Source organism: Ambystoma mexicanum, chromosome 2p, assembly GCF_040938575.1.
Source record: "Ambystoma mexicanum isolate Mex_15411 chromosome 2p, UKY_AmexF1_1, whole genome shotgun sequence".
Taxonomy (NCBI): domain Eukaryota; kingdom Metazoa; phylum Chordata; class Amphibia; order Caudata; family Ambystomatidae; genus Ambystoma; species Ambystoma mexicanum.
In genome coordinates, this window is record NC_090923.1 from 480,790,008 (window position 1) to 480,809,916 (window position 19,909).

At 40.3% G+C, this 19,909-nt stretch overlaps 1 protein-coding gene across 3 annotated transcripts in view; it reads left to right on the plus strand.

The window, feature by feature from the left end:
* The window catches only part of ECM2 (extracellular matrix protein 2), a 436,024-nt gene that overhangs the window by 199,461 nt on the left and 216,654 nt on the right, over positions 1–19,909 (plus strand). For 2 of the 3 annotated variants that reach the window (XM_069643868.1, XM_069643867.1), the window contains exons 4-5: positions 2,795–3,457; positions 6,832–6,947. In XM_069643868.1, the coding sequence (XP_069499969.1) occupies positions 2,795–3,457; positions 6,832–6,947 (779 nt within the window). The remainder of the gene's footprint in view (positions 1–2,794; positions 3,458–6,831; positions 6,948–19,909) is intronic. The other variant, XM_069643869.1, reaches the window with a different exon arrangement.

Below are 19,909 nucleotides of genomic sequence, written 5' to 3' on the forward strand. Positions count from 1 at the left end.
GCCATGAAGCTGAACCTAAAATATATGTTAACCTGGCCACAAAGTGATGCCTGTTTGATGTGTGGCCAGAATAATGCAATTTTGGCTTGAAAAACCCGGTAATCTGCTCTGAAAAATTAAAACTTCAGTTGCCCTGCAGAAATCTATTAATCTGTTACTCTAAAACTTTCACCATGATTTAAAATATGTTCTCCCCTTTTGCTTAAAAATACATTGAATCTCATTATGTATATGATGGCAATTCACTGGTAAATCTGCAGGATTACCACTAAAACTGTTAAAACAGTCACTGTTAAAGCCACTTGGTACCGCAGCATTACCACAGGATTATGATTGGTAGTATGGCACTGTCAATCCCCATTTGTAGAGTCCTTAGGTATCCAAAGGATTTTAAGTCAGGATTACTGTGAGTCCTAATCCTGCAATTTAGATTCACTGTGTTCTGGTCATAAAGTGGAATATTTGCATCCGACTTATTGCTTGAGGTAAATCCTTCACTTCAAGGCCAAACACAGATTTGGCGGTGCAATAAAAGCAGTGATAATTCAATTGCTGCCAAAAATCAGGGGTGATTGAATAGTTGCCCATTGCTTTCCTTCAAATCTCCAAATCCAAACAGCTGTAAAGTACCTGAACTATGAAGCTGATTATCAGAGTGAAGTACCTAGTCTCCCCTTCCTATTGCATAACAGTTAATAAAATAGTCCCTCTTGCTCTCTAGTCTCTGATGGTGCACGACTTGGTCTTGCCTGTTCTCACACATCTCTCCTACCTCCCCGTTCCACAGCAGTTCTGTACGCGGCCTACACTGGCCAGCTGACAGTTTATGACCTGGTATCTTCTTTAACAACCACACTCTAAGTAATTTGCATGCTACTTACTTTTTTAATTTTTATTGTATTAAGTGCATTATGGTTAAATACAAAACCTTCGGCACTATATTTAAATCAGTAAAAAAGAGAAGAAAGAAAAAATGCAGAATCAATAATTCAATAATAGTTCACATAGAATCGAAATTCATGTCCCTTAAAATAAAACATCATGACTAAGTAAATTCCATCCTATAGCCATCATAACAATATAATTGATTTTCAATGAAATAAATATAATAATTCAAAAACTCATTTTCCATCTACAATATTAATGACCTCCCTCCAGATCTAATAGGCCGCAGTAGTGCTCACCAATGATACCCACCTTGTACCGTCTTCCAAAATTGATCGGATGAAAAGCCCTGAAAGTCATGTACAAATTTCACGTATCCATATTTTTCCTGTTGCAAGTACGTGTCTGCTAGTCTCAACAACCAGACCACACAGGCAACAGAGTATTTCCTTGTGATTAATACCCTGCCAGGCACCTATGTAACCAAAAGAGGGTAAACTGTTAAAGCAAAGTGATGTGTAAATGAATCGTCTTACATCAATAACACAAGTTTTTAACAAATAAGAACATGGTAACGGGGGTAAAGCCCTGTTCACTATATTCAAGGTATCCTTTCTTCTGACTCAACTTTCCTTTGGGTTGTGCTATATCCCAAACTAGAGTTTTATTTTTCAATACCTTAGTAAAAATAGGGTTATTTACTGTTCTTTCACTCGCCTCAGGGCATTACGTGGTCTATTGTGCCTTCTCTGAGAAAATATGAACTCGCCTGACCCTCCCTCCTTCTGATCGGGGGGGGGGGGGGTGCACCTGATTTCTCCGGACTCCTGTCTGAACATCTGATTTCGCTCTACCTCCAGTCCAGTAGTGGTGGACTGTCTCTTCTGCTCCCAATGTAGGTAGATCGACACTTCCCACATCTCCATGACTACTTTGAGCAGACCCCTTCAACACTGCCTGAATGTGGATGTGTTGCAGTGTTGGCAAGTGGCTGTGCCAGGGTGCATAAGCTCAGCCGTTCTAGGTCTTAGAACATCCATGTCTATGAAGTCCATACATGTGCCTTCAGGGTAGGTATTCATTCTGGTCTAACATCTAAACAGCATTGCGTCAGACATCTAAAATAGGTTTGTTGTGTGCTGGTTATGAATCTTTTATTCCAATAAATTTCAGACAAACATCTCATCAATAATTTGCTGGCACAACATGTCATATCTGTAACTGTGTTATAACCTCTAAGGTATTACATGTATTACAATATAAGAGGATTTTTATGGTTGTAAACATGTTCTAAAGATCCGTTATTAAAGTGTCATAATACATTTTACAAATGGTCTTTTGTCTCATCTACTTCCAAAGGTCTTATGGTGATTAATGAGCACAACTTTCCATTCTAGATTGCCTATGACTGTATGTGATCACTGGATTTTAACATTGCCTCATTACCATTATTCCCTCTAAAGTGCACAACTGGCATTCAAATATTAAAGGTTATTAACACCTATTAGAATAATTGAAAACATTCTTCTAAACATAGTCCATGCAACAACAATGTTTGAATTGTGCAGTTGTTTCTAAGTCACCACCAACGATTCAGCTTTTCCATAAAGTTAAGCATGTGGTATACCTGCTGGGATAACACAAGCAGCCATCTCTATAGGTTTGCAGGGTATTCAAGACCCATCGAATTTCAGAAGGTACCATATTTGCTGTATAAGCACATATGATGGACTGCCTTCATAATCAATCAAGCCAATGGATTGAGAAATAATTAATAGAAAATGTCTCTAATTTAATAGGAAATACTTGGAGGGAACAATGTGACTATACTAACTATATGTTTGCCTCATGCCACCATTTTCTTTCTATTTCTCACTGCTGTCACCACCATCCTCATCTTCACATTCAGTATTGATGGGTCTTGCAATGGATGACAGTCCTGAATTTTCTGGTGATTCTCCAGAACCAAACGACCCCAGTGTGGCTGAGATCTTCCCATCCCCGCGGACAGAGGCAGAAATGGAGGAGCTTTTGAGAAGGGAGGAGGAAGAACGTCAAGAGGAGGAGGAGGCAATCCGGAGAAAAGAGGCCCAGGAGAAGAAGAAACAGGAAAAGAAACGTGAAAAACAAGAGAGGGAAAGGAAAGAGTTGGAAGCCCGCCGCATGGAAGAAGAGGAGCTGGAGCGAACCATTGAAGAAAACAGGAAGAGAGCAGAGGAAGAGGAGCAGCAAAGGATAGAAGAAGAAGAACGAAAGAAAAGAGAGGAAGAGGAACAAAGGAAGGAAGAGGAAAATAAAAAAAGAGAGGAGACCAAACGCAAGGAGAAAGAAAGACAACAGGGACTGGAAAGAGAAGAGGAGGATGAAGATGAAGAAACAGATGAAGATGATATTTTAAGAGGCGATGTATTCAGAAATCCACCTATTTCCACCCCTGATGAATTGCCTGCAGTGCCGGCACCGCTGCCCCTCGGATGTTTCATCTCTGACATCACTGTCAGCTGCACCAATGCCAAGCTTCGATCAATTCCAGTAGTTGTTGATTTAAATATAAAGAGCTTCGATCTTCTAGGTAAGTGATATTACAGTTTAATTCACTTTTCTTACCACTAGTAAAATGTTTTTAAAAAACCACTGCTCTAGCTGTGATAAAATGCTTAGGGCCATTTGTTTTTCTGAAAATGTGTGAAATAGCAATGCTTTTTCATAGTACCCGATAGGTTGAATGGGTAAAAATGCACATACAATAATTATTTCTAGATTTTGGTTAATTTGGTAAAATGCCAATATTATGGGTCCTGTATATCTTACACTTCTACAAGGAATGTTAAGCAAAGACCTTCTAAGGACATTCTGTTTCTCCAACCTTAAAATGAAAATGAGTGGCTTATACATTCAATATCTTTATCCATAAAAATTACAAAAATCATCGTAGCTTGGATGGGTAACAGGGAAAACGGGGTATCTCCAGTTGTTTATCTAGACACATATAGGGTGGATTCACAAAGACTTGAACTAAAGAAAACCAGCAAATGCCTCTGAGCATCTCTGATTTGTACCTGCTCCCATATACCTATTCACAGGACCTGATTCTGTGCCAATTTCTATTCAAAGAAATACACTTTTTTTTTTAATTATTCAAACAGATTGTATGGTTTACAAATTATAAACCTTTAACCTATTTACCCCTTCATTAACCAACCAGTTCATCAAGTCCATCTTCAATAATGTTCGTGTACTCTCTGGTCGTCCCCATATTTTTAATCTCCATGTGATGGTTGTCACTAAGCATCCAGCTGTTATCAACCTAATCATGGACACAAAGGTTAACCTCGGGTTTCTTGAGCATTAAAATTACCAGTTTTGTGAGCGCTATGTTGATCTTAATTTGTTCTCCTTCAACAAAAATCCTCCACCAATCACTCACACTTCTAGTAACATAGCTTCTCAGAGTGTCCCCCAGACACTGCTCACATTCTTTCCTTAATCCTGGGCAGTTTAAGATAAGATGTTTCAGGGTTTCTGTCTCTCCTGGAACCTCACACATACTACACCCAACATCTATGTTAATGAGGTTCCTTCTTTGTAATATTTCTTCTGTTGGCAGGATATTAAGTCTAAATCACAGAAAGAGAGATCGGAGGTACCAGCTCGGGAACAAGGTCAAGTGACTCTGTGTCTGGTTCAATTTACGTGGCTGTGACCAAAAGTCTAAGAAATAAACAGGTCATCTTTTATACACGGGGAAAACATACCCATTTCTGGCAGGGGGAGCTCAAATGATGCAATGGTTATTCCCCCTTACATTTATTAGAGCTATGAGTGCACGCTTGACACGCATGTATGATTGGCTGCCAGCATCCATATGCGTGCTCGGAACACAGTTCAAAATAACAGGCTCTTAAAAGGCCTGCAATTGTGCAATGCAGAAAACAAAAAAAAATTGATATCAATGTTTGAGGGATATAAATGCAATTGGCACAGTGTTGGTTCATAATGTTGCCGTCACCCTTCATAAAAGGTATGAAAGTGTCCGAAATTATACTCAAAAGCACCTAAAATGCACTTTTACATTTCAAATTGCATGACATTTCTGAATTCGAGATGCACCTTAAAATGCACAGAAATGACTGTAAGTGGTCTTGTATAGTGCTTCTCTGGCACTTTTGGTGGCCTTGCTGTGCTTGGCTCTGTAAGGGAGAAAGGAGGTGGGTCCATTAGTGGGAAAGTGGGAAAAGCAGATGGGAAATCGGTGGTGGCGATTGGTCCAGGTCAGAAGAACCCGGTTCCTGAGTGCTAATCCGCTTCCAATGGGTTTGGCTGTAGAGATTCAGGCGTATGTTATCAATAAGGAGAAGCCCATGATCTGATAGGCTAGAGCTCTTTGGGTCTGGTTAGCTACTGATGTGGGAGAGTGTGACAGGGCTAAATAGGATGACCTAGACTTTTGGCTCAGTTATTGTTGGTGTGCTAATGGCTAGGCCAGTGCTGGCCTTCTGTGGGGGGTTTGTCTGTGTGTAGTGTACGGAGGTAGGAGAACTTAGAAGGATGTTGTTAGTCAGGGAAGGCGGAAGTAGGCCTAGCAAGGCAAACAAAAAATCCTGCAACCCGGCACTCCTACCTTGAGCCATTTTCAGACAGGTCCCATTTCTCTAGCTCCCATGACACTTCTCTCTCTCTCTCTTCCTCTCTCTCTACCTCTCTCTCTCTGTCTATGCCTCTAATAAATACATTGGAGCCCCATGAGAGTCGAGTTGACACATGAGGGAAAGGGTTGATGTGCAAACTGAGACATTAACATAACCTGCTAAGGCTTATGGGAGGCAAAAACATAAGTTCAGTTGAAGGGCACCTACAGATTAGAGGGCTACGGTCACCCATTTCGCCTTCCTTAGTATGTTGTTTAGCAGGCTTAGAGGCACAGTGGCGTTGGGGCAGGTCAATGTGTTTGTCAAGTATACTTCAGGGGGTTGGTCGGGAACGGGACCAAAATCCCTGCTCATTTTGCCCAGTCTCCCACATGCCCCAATGTCTTCTCACACAGTCCAAAATTAAACCCTCCTCCCTCACATTACCAACAGCCAGAACTCACCAGGCTTTCACGTGGCACCAGGTCTTCGGTATCAGAGTGACGCTGCAACCCGGCAGGGGATTCTTTGTGATTAAATAAGAAGCAGAAAAGCTTGAAGGTGGTGTGTTGGGAATTTCTCACATGTTTTCTGTTGTAAATGAAGAGAATATGAGACTATTCTAGTGCATTCCTTCATTTGCACCTGAAAAACCGTTAGGAATTGGGCACACGAAGACCAAAACCAGTGTAAATCTGCAGATGCCTGGAACATCACTGAGATGCTCAGGGGGTGAAAGCGATTAACAGAGCTTTGCTAAACAGCATTTGCTCCATGTTTAAGCTTTGTTTAACAGGTATAAGGTCGCAGGTATAAATCATATATGTTCACGGTCATCTACTGATTAGCCCCATGGGACAAATCTTTGTGAATCAGACCCAAGTATACTTTATTTTTCTGTATGCTCAAACAGCCTGTTCCAAATTATTGTTTATAGTTTACAGTATTTCATTACTTTTTAAGGTTTAAGTTTTAAGATGTGTTGTGGAGAAAGGTGAGGGTTGGAGGCAGCGACAAGTATGTGCCGCTGACTGATGACATGTTAGTTACCAGTTTTTTTGGTAATGGAGAAAATACATAATTATTTAATGATATAGTATCAGGAGAGACAGGCTTTCAATAAATAACATAGGCAACAAAGTAATAGAAAGGGAGAAGTGTAAACAAATCTGCACCTTCTGAAGAGTTATCAGGAGAAGGTTCAAACCTCACCCCAACTGCAGGCAGTTATTTTATAGAAAGGTCTAGGCTAAAATATTTATTGTGTGACAGTACGTTTATGAAAAGCACCTCATTACTTTTCTATTATTTTTCATAGGTAATTCCATCACTTCGATTCCAAATGCCATATTTGATGGCATGCCAAACCTTGAGAGGATTAATTTAGGGAAAAACAACCTTACGTCACTCGGCATCGCCCCTCATGTGTTCAAGGTAAGTCACCTTAGCTGCTATTTTTTTTATTTTAAAATGTCATCGTGTTTCTAGTAGTTTTCCGATGCCTTGCTAGCGCGTGGTCACAGCTCGTCTCACAGTACGAAGGGAGGCACACTTGAAAAATGGGGTAAGAACCATGATCTTTTTTCCAGAACTATACCCCCCCTTTCTAATCAGTGATTTTTAACAGTGATTTTAAGCAAAGTAGGAAAGTACATATCTTGACAAGTTACACAAGAGGTTTCTGCTGGCAGTGAACAAAACTGTTATCCGAGTTGCAGAATCGGTATCTAACATAATTCCGTGTTAACATGAATAAGAGATCATTGTTTCATTGAAATATAGCCAGATATTCTGTATGGTATGGCAGACTGAAGAGTCTTCAATCCAAACAAATATGTCAGATTCTTGAGAGACGTTGGCCTGTTCTTCAGACTGATGTAGAATTAAAGAAGTTGACTGGAGATCATTCAAATATTACTTTCTCCAGAGCCAAATCGAGAATGTGTCCTAGTCTTTCGAAACAAGTCTATAGTGCTGGTAATTGGTTAACTGTACTAAACAGGAAGAAGGCTTTAGTTCGATGCAATGAGTGCAACACTGTGTGACTTGGCAGAACCAAAGACTGTAGTCATGTATGGCATGAAAAAAAGGAAGAAATGGTTCATTAATCACAATATTAACAGTCAGGCTAGGTTTGTAGTCTATGGAATGACCTGTCCATTTGAAAAGACGCATATTGGTTCCTCTATTTGCACCTTGAAAGTGAGGATTATGCAACACTATAGAACAATTAAAAACAAGGATAACAATCACCTTCTGGCAGTACATTTTGAAGAGTTGCATGATAGCAATCTTTCACTGCTTAAATTCTTTGCACTAGTTCAACGGAGGTTCAGGAAACTAGAGTCCACACTTATCATTGAGATGAATACTATTAAACCATAATATGAAGAATGATCTGTTCATCTCTATAGTTAAGTAAATTAGGGTTCATTTGTAAACATGTTCTGTATTTATTCCCGACCTATTGTATAGCAATAAGGTCTCTACTTGTTAGATTTCAAGACATCTCTGTTTTAAATATGAATATTGATAATATGCACTTTGAACTTTAGAGGTGTGGCCAGGAAGTATTTTAAGTCATTGAAGAAATTAATATGTTGTGATGAGTGTGATACTATTGTGATGCAAACATATTGGAACTAGCCAAAGGTTGATAGTTGAATATGAAATTTACCAAGTTTGGGTCTTGATTTGTTAGTACGCTATGCACATTTGCAGTTTGAGATACAAAAAAATCTTTAAAAACATTTAGTTTTTATATTATAGAATCTAGCTTATTTGCACTTGTGAATTATGATTGATGTACTACCAAAAAAGTACAAATTAAAACAGTAATACGAGTGTCCATCATTGTTGTGCAGATGTTAGGCTTTGTATTATAAATGAATGTGATTGTATGTGAACCTGTAGGCCCTTTAAGCGAGGTAGCGCTATATGGGATGGATGTGGAAGCAGAAGTTACTCTTACACCGATAATAAGACCGACTCAGGAAGTTGGCAAATCGTTAGCTGTTTTATTAACAATTATCTTAAACAGGGAATAAAACAGGCATTAAAGGACGTTCGCTCAAGTCTCTCAACATTTGACATGGAAAAACAGAGTTATATAGTAAAAACTCATCATCATTAACATCATACTATGTGGCAAAATAAGAAAAGTTGGATTGTGGTTGGTCTATGGGGAACATCTATGCATACATTCTATGGGGGATAGGATTGTAATTGGATCTCTAAGGTCATGTGGATAACTATGCCCACCTCTAGTGAGAGTTATCTTAGCTGTCATGAAATACACAACATTTAATTGGCTTTCAAACTATAGGGCTCTTTGCTATGTGGCCCTCTATGATTTGTTGGCATGCATGTACCCTTCTGGAATATTCCACTCACTAGCAAGCTTGTACCCCAGGTGCTGGTAGGTTGGACTTGACCATGCCTCCACACCCAATTAGCCCATCATCCATCATCACTCCTGATGTCTGCTATTTGAATTGTCTTTGAACTTGGCCTTGCAAAGTTTCACTGCGCCTGAGAATAGAAGGGAGTGTGAGCATGTTCTTATCTTCAAGTCTCGATGTAGCTCACACAGTCTATTTTCATCTAGACCATGTGACAGGAGACTGTGTTTGAGCTCTTTAGTTCGTATTTAACACTATTAAATTAATAAAACCTGCAACTCCTAGTGTTTTTCCATTACACCATAACAGGAGCTTGCCTTGCTTCTCACATTCATTGTATCTTCTCGAATAGACAACCAGTTTTCTTGGCTGCCCCAAAGCTTGACACTGGGCCAGATAAGCTTTCTCGATCCTTCCCTCATTGTCAGCTGTTTTCTTCTACTGCGCCACACTTTCAGCCCTTCTGTTCATGGGGTCTTAGGTTACTAAAACACGACGTGGAACATCCAGATTCTATACACATATACATATAATGGCGGCACTGCCTGCACTTTATTCACTACGTATAGCCATCCTTCATGATTACTTAGTCTACTTCCGTTTCAGCATCTGTACAATTATAACATGGCTTGCATTTTCTTCAGTGCTCTCCGCACGTGCAAACTTCATTCTGCACATGCAATGTTACTCAATTCGTTACTTCGCCATCAGATTCTATAAGATTTATTCACCTTCTTCATTGTCATCTCTTCTGGGTGCGTCATTTCTGCTTCATGGGACGTTACCAGCCTTCTCTTTCATTCATCTTCACAGTTCTTCTGGGATTTTCTCAACAGATACTTTGTTTCAAAGGCTTTTCGTGTTATGGGAATCATTATTGGTGTTTTGCATGTCGCAATTTCCGGTTCCCAACAAATAGGCAAAACAGGGGCGGCACTTCCGGTAGAGGCACTTGACTCCTCCTCTACGTATGTATGGACATTGTATTCATGATTCTATGTAGTCTATTATGAACTCTAATATCCAAATTGGTCCACTGGGGCATGGGTTTAGATAATTACTAGTTTGTATTATCAGAATCAAGAGTCCAGGAAGTATTTATACATTTATTTCTATTTTTGTATATGTGAATGCAAATGTTTTATAAATTGTGTCAGCGATATTTACAAGAATTACCAACACAGGCAATAACTTTGGTTCAAAGAAATTACAATTGGAGAGTTTTAATAGTATTTACTCTCACTGTACAAATAATACAGGGATACAAAGGGAGTGATTTTTCCATGTTAAGATTGCTACCGTATTAGGACAGTATATTGCAGGAATTTTGGTTTGGATCACATGACTTTGACACCAGTGAAACCATGGATTGTGTGGCGTGCTGGAATATGGAGTCGGGCAAATGGGTGGCATGTTTGCAATAACCTTTATTTAAATGATAATGAAAACAACCTATCTTCCCCATCTCTAAAGGGTTTTCCCGTCCTAACTAAAGAAGAACGTGCATGTTCTTCATCCGGATGGTAACCTACTCTAGCCCTACCACCAACAAAAGACATTAATATAAAAAGCTACAGGATAATGACTCTCTTCTCCTGGCGCAATGGGATCAGCCTGAGGGTTGTATTTCTGTTAGTCTCAGATAATATTTCAGGCTCAGTACTTGTAAAGAATACCAGAGGAATGACTCACTTCTCCTGGTCCCGCAGTTCAACCACTGCTATCTCCTCCTGGTCGACTAGATCAGCTTTCAAGCTGCTGTTTAGGAACATTTTGCCTTATTTTCTGATTCAACAATTTAGGTGAAAGAACCAATAGAATTACTCTCTTATCTTGGTTCAGTTAGTTAAGTCGTTTGCTAACTCTGGACAGTTTCCTGCAACAGTTTTCATCAACCTTTGCACTTCCTTCCAGGCTTCTCTTAGGGCTTGTTTAAAAGTCAAACACTCCTGTTGTTTTCAACATAGTTATTTTTCTGCTTTGTTTCCTCTCATCTAGCCGATGAAAACAAGGGGAACTGTTATCATGATGTCCATGACTTCTGCTGACACTCTGGCAAAGGAAATAATTCTCATGCCACTCTTTAGCCTGAATGTCCCTTTTGCTGATAGAGTGCTGTGGGAGAGTACTTCCGAAATGTTCTTCTCTTTCAGTCTCTTTAACACAACTGACGCGAGGAAGATCACAAGTGATGTAATTTCAAACTTGATACGTCTATCCCACATCTGAGGCTTTCTGTACATTTGGTACTTCCATTCCAAGTACTGAGACGAGGGAGATTTCTCCTGATGTCTTCTTCCTTGGTACTTCTAGTACACGTACTGAGACAGGGGAGATTTCTCCAGAGGCTTTCTCTTCTTTCAATACTTTTGATATAATACCTTAGATGAGGGACATTGTTCCCAATCTCTTCTTCCTTGCTGCTTCAAATGCAAGTCCTGAGACGGTAGAGATTTCTCCCGATGCATTCTCTTCTTTCGATAGTCTTGATATAATTACTGAGAAAAGGAAGATTACTCCGGAGGTCTTCTTTATTTTCAATACTTGCGATTCAATTACTGAGACAATGGAGATTTCACCCAATGTCTTCTTTCTTGTCAATACTCTTGGTGCAATTACTGAGATGAGGGAGATTGCCTCTGAGGCATTCTTTCTTGCATTCAGTACTTTTAATAATGTGACTGAGCCAAGGGCGGTTGCTCCTAAGGTCTTATTTGCATTGTGCACTTTTAATACAGTGACTCAGATGCAGGAGATTACTTGCAAGTTCTTCTTTAGCTTCAGCACCCTTCCACAATCCCCTTCCACTTCTCCTGTGACTCCCATCACATCTTTGTTGTTGGAACCCATTGCCAGTTCTTCCTGGGGTGACGTGTCGATGTGTTCTAAAAGTATGTTTTCTCTGCTTCCCTTTCTGCTCCACACTGCTGCCCTTGGGCTCCACGAGGTCTCCATCCAGACGGTATCAACAAAGTTAAGGGTTCGCTTGGTCGGTTTTCAGATTCCAGTCAGGCTTGTTTGTGTTGGCCTGAAAAAGACTCCTGCAGTCTGCTGTCAGAGTCCTCTCAACTGGAGGTTTGCTTCCCCGTCATTGCTTCTTGTTTGCAGGTTTGAACTTCCCACGTAGGCCAGGCTCCTCTCCTGTTTCGCCTAATACACCAGCTTCTTCCCCTTTCATTGAGTCTTTTATTTATTTTTAATTCCTTCAGCTGGTTCCTCCCCAGTAGAGAGTCACAGTCCTTTGTTTGTCTCCTTTGGGTATTCTTCATGCCTCCATGAGGCCAACTCTTCCCAGTACCTTCTGTATTTTCAAAGGGAGTGGTTTCTATAACGCCATCTATCTTCTTCTTCACAGTATTCCTTGAAGATAACTTGAGAACTGATTGTATGCCCTGTTTAGTCTTCTTGATCTTGGCACAGAAAGAAAGGAAGAAGTATTACCGTAACAGACAGTACTGCTTTCTGATGGTTTTCCAGCAAATTTGATAGACTCCAGAGATTCAGGGGCAAGAGGGATAGGGAGTTCTATCATGGAAGTCTCTCCCTGTGAGGTCCTCCTTTCTGCCACCCTGTCGGGAATGCTGCACAGCGGGATCACCTTGCTAGCCTCACAGGGAAGGGCTTCACAATTGCCAATAGAAATAAAAGACAGCACAGTTTGTGAAGTTGTAACTGAGCCTGACGAAGTCACTACATTGGGATGGAATGCGTGGCATGCATTGTTTAGTCTTAGGTACTGATGTTCTTATGTAAATCCAAGTTTGGTTATTTTCTATGGATTGATTACTGAGTATAAACTTGTATTTATGTGCTATAGGGACTGTGTGTCAGAGCATTTTTTCTGTTTGCCTTTAATGACTTTACGAGATAGTAACATTGTGAGTATGGACTACAGGGATTCTAAAATGTTTGTGGTGGTCTCCAATTGTGCACGTAGGTACCCGCTGTTAGAAGGGTGAGCGCCACATGAGAAGAATTTTTTTGTTTTATATATACATATTATAGGGCAGCAATAGCTATATCTCGGAAATGGACCCAAAATTGGGTGTTTGTAGAAATAGAAACAGCCCCATCTTGTTTTTCTCTCAATGTGAGAGATAGCCAAGGTTATAGCCAAGGTTATGGCAAAATGAAACGCAGGAAAAAAGCCTTTTTCAGTTCAAAAAAGATGCAAATGCCATCAGACTACAGGTGGGGGGGCTAGATGGCACCAAGTGACATTTGGGAGTTGGAAAGGGTCTAGAGACTGAGTTTCCAACACAAAGTTTTTCGCATCCGACATTTGAAAGCAAACAGCTCCACAGTGTGTTGTGCGGGGAAAGGGTGAGGAGGCCATCTGGGGAGTGGAGGGAGCTGGCACAGATAAGGGGGCACTTGGTGAGGGCATGACAAATCACTGGTCATGGCCAGGTACTCGAACGCCATCCAGCTCTCCTATCCATGCAGTAACCAGGGCAGACCATGCTTGGCTTCAAAGTGAGGAAGGGGCCAGCCTCCTCACGCCATGTTGCATAAATTACCAGAAGTTACAAGACCACATGGTTTGAGAGGGCTGGATCTTTCCTTGCTTTGAAGCTACGAGGGTCAGTCCTGATTTGAAGCTAAGCAGGGTCAGTCCAGGTTGCTGCATGAATGGGCAAGCAAATGAACACCCACATATTTTCTTTTAAACCTTGCTACTGTCAGACCTTGAAAGCTTTTTTCCGCCTTTTGCTGAATTGCATTCAGGTATTTGTAGTCTCCCAGTCAAGATGGGGGGAATAATGTCACAATTGTACACTTTCTGCCTAACATAATTCTATAAGGATTTACATATTTGAGTGAGGCTATTGTATGTGTACTTTTCAAGTTATCTTTATAAAGCAGAGTATTGTTGAAATCCAGACATGGGGGTGAGGAGTGGAAAAAATGAAAGTGCACGTAACTCTTGAGTTTTTGCCCACGATGTGTCAAGAGAGTTTGCAATCCTGGACACTGGTGCAGTTATTTTCCCCTGATTGTGACTGCTTTTCAGGGCACAAGTTAAGGACACCTGTGGGTGGACAGCATAAATTGTTTTATTTTAGGTTGACAAACTTGCTCAAGTATTTGGTTACCAGAATTTTACTCAAGTTGTCATGTTCCCAGCGCAGCTGCTTACTGACAAGACCACACCCACTAATTTTGTATTGGAACTTTGGTTTCCAGGGAATACTTCACGACAGATTTACTGGGTTTAAAAGGTGAGCATGTTTTATACTTTGCCAGGATATTTATTGGAACATTTCCTCTCTCAAGTTATGTTTCTGATGTTCATTACTTTTTTAAAAGTATAATGCTATTTTGTCTTGCATACTTTCTTGTAGGGGAAGGTCAATTGAACTACATTTGTATATTAGCCATATCCCCCAGTTTTGCCCATGTCTGTAGCTGACATGCACGTGGGGTCTGCTACAGTCTTGTGTATGTTATGTTGTGTCCTAACTTCCTATTTTTGAAAAATTACAAAATTGGCAATCTCCAGGAATCGCCTACACTGATAGCACAGGGACGGACCCTGCTCCACCCATGTGCAGGGAGATTGGGCGGGGTTGGTCAAATTTAACTATCGCTATTACACCCCAGACTGGTATGCCGACCTTGCGTCATAACTTCCTTTTTTTTCTTTAAGTCGCAAAATCGGCAATCTTCAGAAATCGTCTATACTGATAGCACGGGCCCGGGCCCCGCCCTGTGCAGGGTGAATGGGTGGGGTTGGTCAGATTTCAGTATCACCAGTACACCCCAGACTGGTATGCTGACCTCGGACCAAAATTTCAGCCCACCAACTGTTGTGGGGCTGGAGCCAACAATCGCATAATTGCCAAGCTCCTGAAATCGCCTATACTGATAGCATAGGGTTGGACCGGCCCTGTCCAGGGCGAATGGGTGGGGTTGGTGAAATTACACTACCACCAGTACACACCACACTGGTATGCTAACCTTGGGCAAACATTTCAGCCCACCAACTGTTATGGGGCTGGAGCCAACCCCGAACATACAAACACATCTTCACTATATTTCCTTTTAAGATATATACTAACTTAATGTGCGTATATTCATGGGTGACAGCTTTTGATTTTCGCTGTGGGGACAAAAGTACCTGAGCACATGTTATTCTTGCAGGTGGACATTTATTTCCCTTTTCCATTCTGCTTAAATGCATTTAGTTTGGGTTGTGTGCTGTATCCTAACAGGGGGCGCTTGTATCATGCTGCTTAACCAAAGTGGGAGATACTCAGGAAATAATTTAATCTCACTGCGCATTGCCTAAAAACATTGTGATTTCTCAAAGTCTGCAATATTTTATGCATAACAATACCACTGTCAAGACAAGACAAAATCAGTTTGTGATTGATGAACATCTTTGAGTGATGGGTTGCAAGTGTTTTAAAATATAGAGTGGCCGTACCCACCGGACATGGACGAAGGCCATGGCTAGTGGTCTGGTAGTGTTCTAAAATGGACAGTGTGCACGGGCATAGGCCATGGCTAGTGGTCTGGTAGACCTTGGCCACTGGACATGTGTAGAAAAAAATATATGAAATAACAAAACCCTTAAAATTCAAGGAAAACACTTTAGTTGCAGGGACATTAAAGTGAGCAATACATTGTAAGAAAACCTTTGAAATTCAAGGAAAAACCTACAGTTGCTGGGACGTTAAGATGAGAACTTAACACACAAAAGCGCTGAAATTCAGATAAAGCCACTTTCACTTTGCACCCCATGTTGTGCAGCCTATGACCACAATTATGATATCACTGATGACATGATTGATGACATCACTGGTGATATCACTGATGACATCATCTATGACATGCACACAGGTCAATGTATTCAAAATTGGATACTTTTTAAAGATGATTTTTACTTTGTACATTATGTGTTTTATTTCAATTTTAACATGTTACTATGTAACAAAAGACACACAGAAAGAAATAAACATCTATGTACATGTTTTCAAGAACATGTTTTATTTGAAAAATTAATTTCTTTTCTATACATATATACATTTCGAGTAATAATCACTCATGTATGAAAATGGATATCCGTTATAATTTCGAGAAAAAAAAGAATTGAGAAATTACCTCATTTTTTTGATCAAAAAAACAAAATGACTTTTTGCTTTTTAACTTATTTTTCATATAATGCGAGTGCCCCCACATCTCCCCTTACCTACAACTACCCTAACCTATACCCTTACCTCACCTATTATTTACCATATCTATACTAAAATACCTACTATTTTCGGTCAAACACATTTGGTACTTTCTCATTCAGTTTATTTGTATTAGGTTATTTGTACGGATGTGTATGAAAATTCTTAAAATATATCCTAATACTTAGTTTATGCTTGTTTGAAAGCATTTAGAAAATGATACGTGTACACATTTTTCTTGCAATTGAGTATTTACATATTTTTTTTTAAACGTAGTAATATATTAGGGTTCAACGTGTGCCTCTTTCAATTTATTTCTACTAATTTGTAAATGTACAAACAGATAATATTATTGATAACTTTTGCACAAACAGGAACATTCTAAGCAGTGTACTATTTAGATATCTTTTACCAACGTACTACAAAGGAAAGCTTCACAAGTAGTGATATGATATATGTATGGCTGTTTACTGTTTTAAACAATGTACTCATTTTTATTAACTATTCTGATATGCTAATATCACATCTGTAGAAACATAAAGGTGGCCTACATATGGGCAAATACGAAGAGTGATCTTATGTCTGATGCATTAGTTAAATAATCATTGATGTCATATGTGATGCTTTAGCGATGCCACCAGTGATGGCATAGAGTATACCATTAGTGATGTCAACAGTGATGTCATCAGTGATGTAATCAGTGATATCATCATTGTGGTCATAGGCTGCCTCTGAATGATTATGCAAAGTTTGGTGTGGTTTTGTCAGGGGGGCAAAGTTATATGGGGGTCCAAAACATTTAAAATCCTCATAGACAAATTTGCTCATGCCTGCAGCCCAATTCGCTCGATGTATTTGCACAAAACTTGTGCGAGGAGCGACAGCTTGGTCCTGAAAGCATGCTTTTTCAAAAAGTAGGTACAAATAAATTAGTGATATCTGTGTCCGGTCCGTGGACTCACTTCCTGATTCGGTGTCCACAGACACTTCTGGACAAATCAGAGAGCCGCGTGACATTCGTGAACATAATATATGCCTGCTGATTGGTCAATAAAAAATGTGAGGTGCGTCAAAATTTTGAAATGGACGCCATGTTAAATTTGCGAACTGCGCCTGTAGCCCACAGACATCGCAGTAAAAGCATATTAAAAGCACAACATTGCACTTCTCAAACTAATGTAACAATATTGGGCCCCATTATGAGTTTGCTGGTCCGGATACAACGGTACCGGTAAGCTTGCCAGTACCGTTGTATCCGGACCGGCAAACTCTGAGTTGTGCTCGCTGGTGCCTTTCATTCCGCCAGGTCTGACCTGGCGGAATGAAAGGCACCCGCGAGCACTGCATGCTGTAATGATTGGTGCCGGTGCTACAGGCATCCCCATTGCCAATGAGCCCTATAGGGCTCGAATGGGGATCACCCGATTCCGGCACCCGCGAAAGGGCAATTACCAGGTCCGGTGGGGCCGAAATACCACAGTTATTGCCCATTCGCTGGTGCCGGATTTTTTCGCAAGTTCGGAGGTAGCCTGCCTGTATTACAGGCATGGCTACCACCAAACTTGTAATGAGGCCCAATCTCTTGGGAGGTGAGGGTTATGAGGATGGGATGGGATATGGCCGTAAAAAAGCCAAAAATCAGACATTTTCCATCTCCAAAGTCTGCGAATATCTCAGAAGTTCAGGGGCATTACAGTAATGTTCGCGAACATCTGAGATGTTTGGGGACATTCATGGATTTCTCTGCATTATAGGATCAGTGAAAAGCAATTTTTGGATGGCTTATAACTTTGGCGCCACTGAATGAAACCCAACCCTGAATGGGTCTGCAAAGTTTGGTGCTGTTTTGCCAAGAGGGAGCAAAATTAGAACGGGGTCCCAAAATATTTTAAAGGCTCATACATTTGGTGCCGTTTGACGAATTTGCACAATTGTTTGTCAAATTATTTAAGACCCAGATTTGAATGTGTTTACAAAGTTTGGTAGGATATTATCAAGAAGGGGCAAAATTAGAGGGGGATCTCAACATTTTTAGATGGCTTATAACTTTGTTGCTATTTGCCAAATGTGCACAAAGGTTTGCAGAAAGACTCAACCTTGAATGTTTGTGCAGAGTCTGAATAGTTTTTCAAATGTGTCAGTGTTTTATTTTTTGAAAAGTGTCATAATGTACGTACCAAAAATAATGAAATACCTTTGGTGACTGAGGTATAGCCTTTGGCAAAAATTAATTTCTTTTCTATACATATATACATTTCGAGTAATAATCACTCATGTACGAAAGGTTATAATTTCGAGAAAAAAAAAGAATTGAGAAATTACCTCATTTTTTTGAGTCAAAGGCAATGACCCGAAAAATCTGGCTACTGGCCATGACCACGCGGGACCGGCAATGGGGTTAAAGTGGACATGGCCACCAGGGACCAGCTATGTGGTAACGTTTTTTTAAATTGGGGTCAGTCGGAATGGGAAAAGAAATTATGCTAGTGGTTACAGCCCAAAGTGCTGGATGGGATTGTAGCAAACAGGCGGGAGGAGCATCACCAAGGGCCTCAAAGCATGGTTTTGCAAATATGTCCTATGTTTAATTTTTTCTAAAGTGTCAAAATGTAAGTACAAAAAGCAGTGATATAACTTTGATGCCTGGGCAATGGGTCTGGCCCTGAGCAAGAGCAAATGTGTACTCCGATTTGCTTATTGGGGCATGCAACATGGCCGAAGCCCTAGTTTTGAATGGGAAAAAAGTGGGGGCTTGAAGCAAACTTGCATGAGGAGCGTCAGCAAGGACCGGAAAGCATGATATGTCATCTTTGATATTCTGGTTGTTAGTTTAAATATGTTTGGTGGTGGGGGGCGTTATGGTTGCATAGCTTACCATAACTGGCTCATTTCCTGGGTTTTTCGGTTTTACTTTTAACCATAACATCCCTTTAAAACGTTTTTCCCAGGATTTGATAGGTTTACATTAGTGCAACTTAACCATGACGCCCTTTAACAAAGTTTTTTCACTGAATATATATACATATGTGAAGACATCACATATCACATCACTAATGACATCACTAATTACATGTTGGAGAACACTGATAACATCACAAATTGCATCACTGATGTCAGCACTGGTGGCTACACTAATTACATTATATATAACAGATTACATCAATCATGGCATTGGACATTACATGATTAATATGTTACGTTAGCTCAGAAAAACCTTGATTTTCTCAATAACAATTTAGGCCATGGACTTGACCATGACGAAGACTGTGGTCACTGGGCATCATCAAACACCATAGCTAGTGGTCAGTTAGTGTTGTAAAATACTCATGTGCATGGTTAAAAGCCATGCCTAGTGGCCCGGCACTGTTTTGAAATATACAATGGACAACGTTGAAAGCTGTAATCAGTAGCCAGAGCTAAAGGCCATAGGTGGTGCCCATTAATATGTTAGAATGTACAGTCGGCGCAGTCGGCGCAGCCAAAAGCTGTAGCCACTTGGTAGTATTGTGTTGAAGACCAGGGCTAGTGGCTAGTTAGTGTATATAATATAAAGTGTGCACGTCCGAAGTCCTCGTTTATGGCATGTTAGTATTTTAAAATATAAAGAGTACATGGCCGAAAGATGTACAAATTGCTCAGGGTCAAAGGCCATTGCTAGTGAGGCCCATTTATATATTACAATATATAGTGGGCAAAGCCAAGGATTGTGGCCACTGGCCAGTATTGTGCTAAAGCCCATGATTAGTGGCTGATTAGTGTATATAATATAAAGTGGACACAAGTGAAAGCTGTAGCCACTGGTGAAGTCCAAGGTCTG